The 7,902-nt window shown below is 38.3% G+C and overlaps 1 protein-coding gene across 1 annotated transcript; it reads left to right on the top strand.

The window, feature by feature from the left end:
• Positions 1 to 1,433: 1,433 nt before the first annotated feature.
• LOC147854155 (phenylcoumaran benzylic ether reductase IRL1-like) lies at positions 1,434 to 3,991 on the top strand. The gene is made up of 5 exons (XM_087332002.1): positions 1,434 to 1,649; positions 2,157 to 2,291; positions 2,656 to 2,893; positions 3,314 to 3,517; positions 3,623 to 3,991. The coding sequence occupies exons 1-5, from the start codon at positions 1,458 to 1,460 to the stop codon at positions 3,784 to 3,786; spliced, it is 933 nt and encodes a 310-aa protein (XP_087188128.1). The 5' UTR covers positions 1,434 to 1,457; the 3' UTR covers positions 3,787 to 3,991.
• Positions 3,992 to 7,902: the final 3,911 nt, after the last annotated feature.

Here is a 7,902-nt window from a genome sequence, read left to right as displayed (position 1 = left end):
TGCATATGTGAATGTGCTCCTTGTAAATTTGTTTTATGATCATGACATTAACACATCCACGCCAATAAAGAATCAGAACAATAGGATTACTCTTTAAATGAGATTGTCACCATTTTCTTTTTTCGTAAATAGTAATGTATAATTACAAAGTCAGAATATAGTAGCATATGGACTATGATATACTATGGGGTCACTGCAAAATCAACGAGGGATGAGGGTTCTCATGACACTCCTCACCTCTATCTAGATGCATCTAGCATTATGGGGATAAATAGTCCCAAGCGATAAAACGCCAATGCAAATGATGGACATGACACCTTGCTAGGTTACACATATATCTAATTCCTCCTCACAAGCTCCTAAGAGTTTCTCTTTGATTCAATAGTATGATTCCCCTTTTTTCTGTCTCTCTAGAATTTCCCTTTGGTTTTTCCAACTCATTCTTGAAGTTATGGGAACATAAAAAAGACTTGGGATACCAAGCATACACGAAATCATTATAGACGATGAAAGTAAGCCTACTATTTTCAGGCCAAGGGGTTGGCGTAGACAACAACTAATGGGACTTTAGAGATGATTTTGATGAAGATTATAGAGGAGCAAATTAGGAGTCGGGATGATAAACTCAATCCAAGCATTGCAGACATAATTGCATGGACAATTTGTAAAGCAAGAAACCGATTATCCTCCTGCCCAACTCCTTTGGCTCAACAGATGGCCGTATGTTGCCATGTTTCATAGGTTCTTATGGGTTTGTCCTAAGTTTTATTATGATATCTGGTTTCCCGCTTATATCACGCCCTTTAAACCCATCGAAAGTAGCATTTAGAATTTGTTCCTAAGTTCAAGCTTACCTATAACATCCGCACATTTTTAAGGCATGCCGCGCACACTTCCAAACAAGCACGAATGTGATGACGACAAGCCAATTAGCGTACAAACACCCTGATCCCATCCAAGTAGATACATTTTAAGGCGGAACTGGATGAGGAAAGGTTTGCCATAAGCATACAAAGAAAGGTGGATTCATTGCAAGTCAGACACGAGCACTTGGGAAAGAAGACATGGTATACCAGCCCGATCCAAACCCGACCGAACCCAAGAGACGCAGAGACCACACACACACACACACAACTTAAACCGACACACGTACGTACGTACGCACACAACCGAAACCAATGCAGACAACCCAATTCCTCGACGAACATTCAGACAAAGACAAAACATGGGGAGAAAGCAGATACATACATTCATTCATTTGTATTCCACACAACAAACTAAAACAAATACATTCATTTGTGTAAGAACTAAATCTAGCCTTTATATATATATTATATATATATACCCATATATATACATATATATATATATATACCCCCTCCTTCTTCTTCTCCCACTGTGTTCTGATTCTGAGACTTGAGCTTTGATTTCTCAGAGACAGAGAGAGACAGAGAGATATGGCAGGAGATGGAGCAGAGGAGAGCAAAAGAGTCCTGGTTCTGGGCGCCACAGGCTACATCGGGAAGTTCATAGCCCTTGCAGGGGCATCCTTGGGCCATCCCACCTTCGCCCTCATCAGACCCTCCACCATCGCCTCCAAACCTGACATTGTCCAATCCCTCCAATCCGCAGGCATCACCATCCTCCAGGTAACAAATCCCCTCCCTCTCACCATGCATCTCTGATTCCTTCTTTTAATTGTTAGTCACTCACTCTTCTTTCTTTTCATTTGATTGTTTTCTTCTAGTATGCCATCCCAATCTGATGGTAGCTAGGGTTACTTTCATGAGGGTTCCTTTGTGGTCCTAAGGTTTCTTATATTTGATCAAACTGAGGAAATAGGTTCCATTTCTTTTCTGGTACTTTAAGGTTTTGTGGCATAACATGCTCCGCATAGATCTAATAGAACAGATTGAATCTACTTCCCCAACATTCCCCTAACCATGTCTTGCTAAATCCCCTGTCTTGTCTAAGCAATCATATGGAAAACAATATCATCTCCATTTCTTTCTTTCTTCTTGAGATTTGACCTGAGGCATTTTGTGGAAACAGTGAAAAATGGTCGGGTAAAGACAAAAATTGAGCATTATTTCGGAGTTGTTCCTAAGACAGAACACCTAATGTTCCCCTTTTTTCTTCTCTGATTTGTTTTTTAGGGTTCTTTGGATGATCATGAGAGCCTTGTAGCCGCATTTAAGCAAGTGGATGTGGTCATCTCTGCTGTTGGGGGAGCTCAGCTCAAGGATCAGCTCAAGGTCCTTGACGCCATCAAAGAAGCTGGCACGATCAAGGTCTGAAATTTGAATTGCTCATTGCTATTTGTGGTCATATCTAGACATTTTATGCCTATGAATCACACTGCTTTTATGAAAACTTGTGGCATTGCATTGCAAGTATGGACTTTTTGAATTGCACTTTCTTGTAATCCCATTCGGAAAACTTTTATGCCTTCGAATTGCATTGCTTTTATGACATATTGTTACAGTGTGGGCTTGAATTGCGATTTCTCTCCATTCTATTTGGAAATTCTGGTGCTCTTGAATGTTTGTACATTGGTTTTAAACATTATGCCTTTGATTACCATTGTATCATTTATTCTGGAAATGTGATGTCCTCAAATTTCATTGTTAAATGGGGTTCACATTGATGGCATAGAGGTTTCTCCCATCGGAGTTTGGCAACGATGTCGATCGTACAAATTCCTTGGAACCTGCCCGAAGCCTGTTCCACGCGAAAGTAGAAGTCCGAAGGAGCATCGAGGATGCTGGCATACCCTACACATATGTTGTTTCCAATGGCTTTGCCGGCTATTTCCTATCAAATCTCCTCCAGGAAGGCCATACATCCCCTCCAAGAGACAAAGTTACAATCTATGGAAGTGGCGATGTGAAAGGTAAAAACAAAAGAATAAAAATGTCACATTTATTGTCAAAATTGTTTCCACAAATGGGAAATCCAACCTCCTATTAAGAGAGAAAGAATCCATCTGTCTTTTATATCCATAGAGAAGAAGAAATGCCCATATCAACTGAGGCAAAAAAGTGGCATATACATATAGATAGCTATGTTATTGAATAAGAAGTTCCATATATCTATGGAGAAATATGTATATATATATATATATATATATATATATATATGTATGTATGTATGTATGTATGTATGTATGTATATGTATGTATCTATATGTATGTATGTATATGTATGTATGAAGGAAAGAAATATCCATGGATGGCCCTAAGAAATGTCATGCATATCAATGTTATTTGTAAGAAATCTCATATCAATGTTATTACTTCACTCCTTTTTCAAGTTATTGCTGCCCACGAGGAAGACATCGGAACCTACACAATCAAAGCTGCATTCGATCCGAGAGCCGTGAATAAGACCCTCCACATTCGGCCATCGGCAAATATCGTTACCTTGAACGAGCTGGTTGACAAGTGGGAAAAGAAAATCGGAAAAACCGTGGAGAAAATAACTGTGACTGAGGAAGAATATGTGAAGAAGATCGAGGGTATGCCCCTAAACGCGTTTTTTTTTTCTCTAAATTTTTTACTCTCACTTTTGTGTGTTTCCGTTTAGTAAAACGTTCAAATGACGTGATGTTGGCCCATTGTAGGTACTCCATTCCCAGGGAACATTTTTCCATCTATTTTGCATAGCATTGTCTTCAAAGGGGAGCAAACAAATTTCGATCTTGGACCCAATGATGTCGAGGCTACCTCACTCTACCCTGATGTCAAGTATACTTCTGCTGATGACTATCTTGACCGATTCGTTTAAAATCTTCAAGACATTTCATACCTTATCCCTCTCTAAAGCTCCTTGCTAGATATAAATGTGCCTCACCCTCATGTGCAATTATGCTATATATCCATGTACGCATCTTATGAATAAATGATTAGTTCCCCATGTTTGTAGTTTCAAAGCTTTTTAATGAACTTTTGAAGTCTTTATGAAATAAAGGTACATACCCAATCATTTGGTCTGTGTGCTTTAGCAATGCTAGCCATTTTGGACAACCTACTTGTACCTTTATTGACATTGATTGTTGAACGACCTAATTTGTGGGTTGGCACAAAAGCTTTTTTCATTATGGTACGATCGTGAAGTTGGGAGTTGCATACGAAAGGTATTACATTTTACATAGGTACAAAAGTGTGTTAACCTTCCGAATTTCACAAGATTTATGCCTTCATAATATGAAGATTGTGTACCTCTTCTTTGCACATTGCACATATGCAAGTTTAATCATTATACAAGTTAGATGCAACCTTGTTTATCCTAGTCATTAAAAATGGTAAGGGACATCAATTAGATAATAAGTTAACACGTACATAACAAAGGTGCAAGGAATTAGAACCACAATGCCCAAGAGTCGATTTTGAGGAGATCTTTTCATAGGTGGTGAAAATGACAACCTGTTGATTCTTATTGAGCTATTAGTTGTTGGGGACTTGAAGCTTCTTCTACGACCTTCCTCTATGGTGATCTAGACAAAGAAATATATAAGGTGCACACCAAAAGGTTTCACGTCATCTTGCTAGGAACATCTAGTTTGCCAACTCAAGAAGAGTCTAAATGGCCTCAAGTAGGCGCATAGAGAAACAATTTCATGTAGTCAGTCAGGTTTTTTCTCAGCGGTGAGGACTTCCTAATTTCTAAAGATGAAACTGATGGTTAAATGGATGTTGTATTCCTGTCTAACATGGCCATGTACTTAAGACTAGTTTGGAGCTCTTGCAAGTTATCTTGATGTTAATTGTGTGCATTGTAGTGAGTATAGCCTCATACTAGAAACATAAGATAGATTGAAGTGCTTCATCATGTCAATGTTTAATTCTTTCTTGAATTACTCGGTTGATGTTTTTAGTGATGCCATTCTACTTTGGACTATAGGGTGTGGTTAATTCACATTGGGTACCTCTTTGTTTGCAAAAAACTATTGATCCATCTTATTTATACTCTTCCCCATTATCAAATCGCAAGCATTTTAGACTTCGGTCTATCTGATTCTCAACCATTGCAAATAATATAGGAAGAAGCAAAGGCTTTGTCTTTGGTCCTCATCAAGTAGACCAACACCTTCTAGGTTAGATCATCGATACACGTAAGGAATTATGAGGCACCATTGATGTGGCGTGGGTCCACAAAAGTCGGAATGAACTAAATTGAGAGGTTTAGATTCTTTGTGTGCTAGTCAAGTGAGGTGATGTAGTATGTTTACAGTATTGGAAATGGCCACAAAATTGATGGTCAAAATAGAAGAGATCTAAGTAGTCTTAGATAACTACATGATGCTAGTTTTTCTCAAGTGCAATAGTCTACCATGCCATAACGAGGAAAGTAAGACCTACTATTTTTAGGGCAAGGGGTTGGCGTAGACAACAACCTAATGGGACTTTAAAGACGATTTTGATGAAGATTATAGAGGAGAGGATTAGGAGTCAGATGAAAAGAAGTATAAACGTAACTTTATGGACAAATTATAAAGCAAGAAACTGATTATGTTGCCCAACTCTTTAGGCTCAACAGATGGCCACATGTTTCATAGGTTCCTATGGGTTTGTCCCAAGTTTTATTTGGATATCTGGTTTCCCTCTTATATCCCACCCTTTAAACCATCAAAAGTAGCCTTTAGAATTTGTCCCTAAGTTCATGCCTACCTATAGCATCCTCACATTTTAAGGCATGCCGCACACACTTCCAGACGATGAACAATTACTTGGCTCGTGGGTTTCATTTGTCAGAACAAATATTGGTAGTCCATGTTGTATGGCATTTTTGAAGTATCATGACATGCGTTGACCTTTTTCATAAGCTTGTCGGATATTTGAGAGATTATGTGCAAGGAGGAGCATTTCTATTGCATCTATAAGAGCATTGTGCAAGTTATGAGTAATGAGTGATTTACCTAAACAATACAATTTCTTTTAGTTGCTTGTGCATTTTGTTTCTTGCAATAAACTCAAATTGTGCTTCTTGATGGGCATGTCATAGGACCAAAAAAGAGAGTCCACAATCTACCTTATAAAAAAGTGAAAGAGTTGGATTTGTTTTCAATGTTTTACAAAATTTGACAATGATGTGCAACCTCCTATGCATTAAAAAGGAATTGCCACTTATCTCGCTCTCCTCTCCCCCCCCTCCCCCCGCCCCCAAGCCTTCCTCTCTCTTGAAGCATATATTTTCACTATTGCATGTAGATACAAAATGCAAGTCATGAACAAGACACTGATATTCTCGTTGTTTCTACAATAAAAAGACACCTACCATGTAATATAACAATTATTTATCTTCCCTTTGCTATTGAAGAATGTCAAAAGTTGAAGAATATTAAAATTAGTGAGGTTGATGAAACACAAACACTACATATCACTGGATGAATTATATTTGGTATTCACATAGATCTAGAAAACTGACACTGAACATCGTGTTGTGCACACAATGTTTTGATATCACTACCAAAACTTCAAAGACAATAAAAAGACTTAAAATAATTTCTGGTTGATGGGAACACATATATGAGATGCCTATTGTTTAATGTGCCTCTTGTCTCTTGTCATTATCACATATTTGTCATCACTAAACATGATGCACGTGTCATATGCTCAGTAACTATTCAAATGTGTTGACTCAAGGTACTATTTGTAATACATTGAATCTAGCTAGTTTTTGAAATGTATTGAATCTAGCTTATAATCATCATGCATTAAACTTAGACATCTTTTGGAAAGTTCAACCAAGTCATGTCTCATTTGTGGTAGTCCTCTTACAAGACGTGGCTAAAGAAACATTTCTTTGTTAATTTGTTTAATATAGAAGCAAATCAATTTATAAGTTGGAATTTTAGCGCAGTATACATAAGGGGGACTAGGTGGAATCTTTTACCAAAAAGATGCACTAAGGCTTAGGTGATAGACTCTTCCATGCAAGTTGGTGAACTATTGCAATCAATCACAATCATTTTCAAAATCAATAACTCTTGAGATGTGTAAATGCGTAGCTAGAGTAATTATGTTATGCGGAATAGATTAGAGATGTGTGTGTGAAAGAGGAGAGAAGAGACACAAGACAGATAGGAAATAAAGAACTCAAATGTATAATTGTTGAGCGAGCAAGGTCAACCGGATCCGGATCGGCTGAATAAGCCAGAGCTGGATCGGTATCCGGATTTGAGAACCGGATCGATGTCCGGATGATATCCGGAACTAGAATCCGGATCGGAATGAAACCGGTAGGCCGTTAGATCCAGCCTAGTACGTAGGCATATTTTTGGGAGTCAGTGACAGTCGCTCGTATGAGCATTGAAGTACCTACTAGTACTTCTGTCAGTCCTTTATGGACTTGTATAAAAGTGCTCCTTGAGCACATTCTATATACAAAGAGTTTTCAGAGTGTTATTTTTTTGAATTGAGTTTATGTTCTACTCTCTCTCTCTTTGTCTCTCTTGCGTACGCGTACTCTCTGTGTGTATTGAGCTTTCCTTTCATCTTCTGTTGCTATCCGGTTGAGCCGGTTTGTCAAACGCTTCCGCACGTTCACTTTGACAATAATTTTAACAAGGAGGAAGAAATACAATAGAAAACAACCAACGAATACAAAGGAAGGAGGGTGCTTTATATAAATCCACCCTCTCTCTACATTAAAACGACCACTCTCTCTCTAGTAACTATAGAAGCTCATGTGTCATGGGGAATGTGGAACCTCATTAATTATGTGTCATAGAATATGATTCTATGACACATAGTGGTCACTGGTGACCTTTGACCTTTAAATGCTCATACATTCTCAAAGGGTTTGTTCACACATTAGACTAGGTTGAGTTTGATTCTCAACTTGCCCCTTCAAGCTCCACCATGTCATGACTAAGTCAGTTGTCAGGTCGGCCATCACTCC

The sequence above is a fragment of the Azolla caroliniana genome, unplaced genomic scaffold (genome assembly GCF_043228905.1).
Source record: "Azolla caroliniana isolate FFs.n. ecotype wild unplaced genomic scaffold, voAzoCaro1.0.p SCAF_16, whole genome shotgun sequence".
NCBI classification, from domain to species: Eukaryota; Viridiplantae; Streptophyta; class Polypodiopsida; order Salviniales; family Salviniaceae; genus Azolla; species Azolla caroliniana.
This window is presented reverse-complemented; position numbering and strand designations above follow the sequence as displayed.

Excerpts from the sequence above, each read along its gene's own strand:
- LOC147854155 (XM_087332002.1), top strand. The coding sequence starts at position 1,458 with ATGGCAGGAGATGGAGCAGAGGAGAGCAAAAGAGTCCTGGTTCTGGGC. Across the intron at positions 1,650-2,156 it reads CAGGCATCACCATCCTCCAG|GGTTCTTTGGATGATCATGA; the intron begins GTAACAAATCCC and ends TTTGTTTTTTAG. Across the intron at positions 2,894-3,313 it reads TGGAAGTGGCGATGTGAAAG|TTATTGCTGCCCACGAGGAA; the intron begins GTAAAAACAAAA and ends TCCTTTTTCAAG.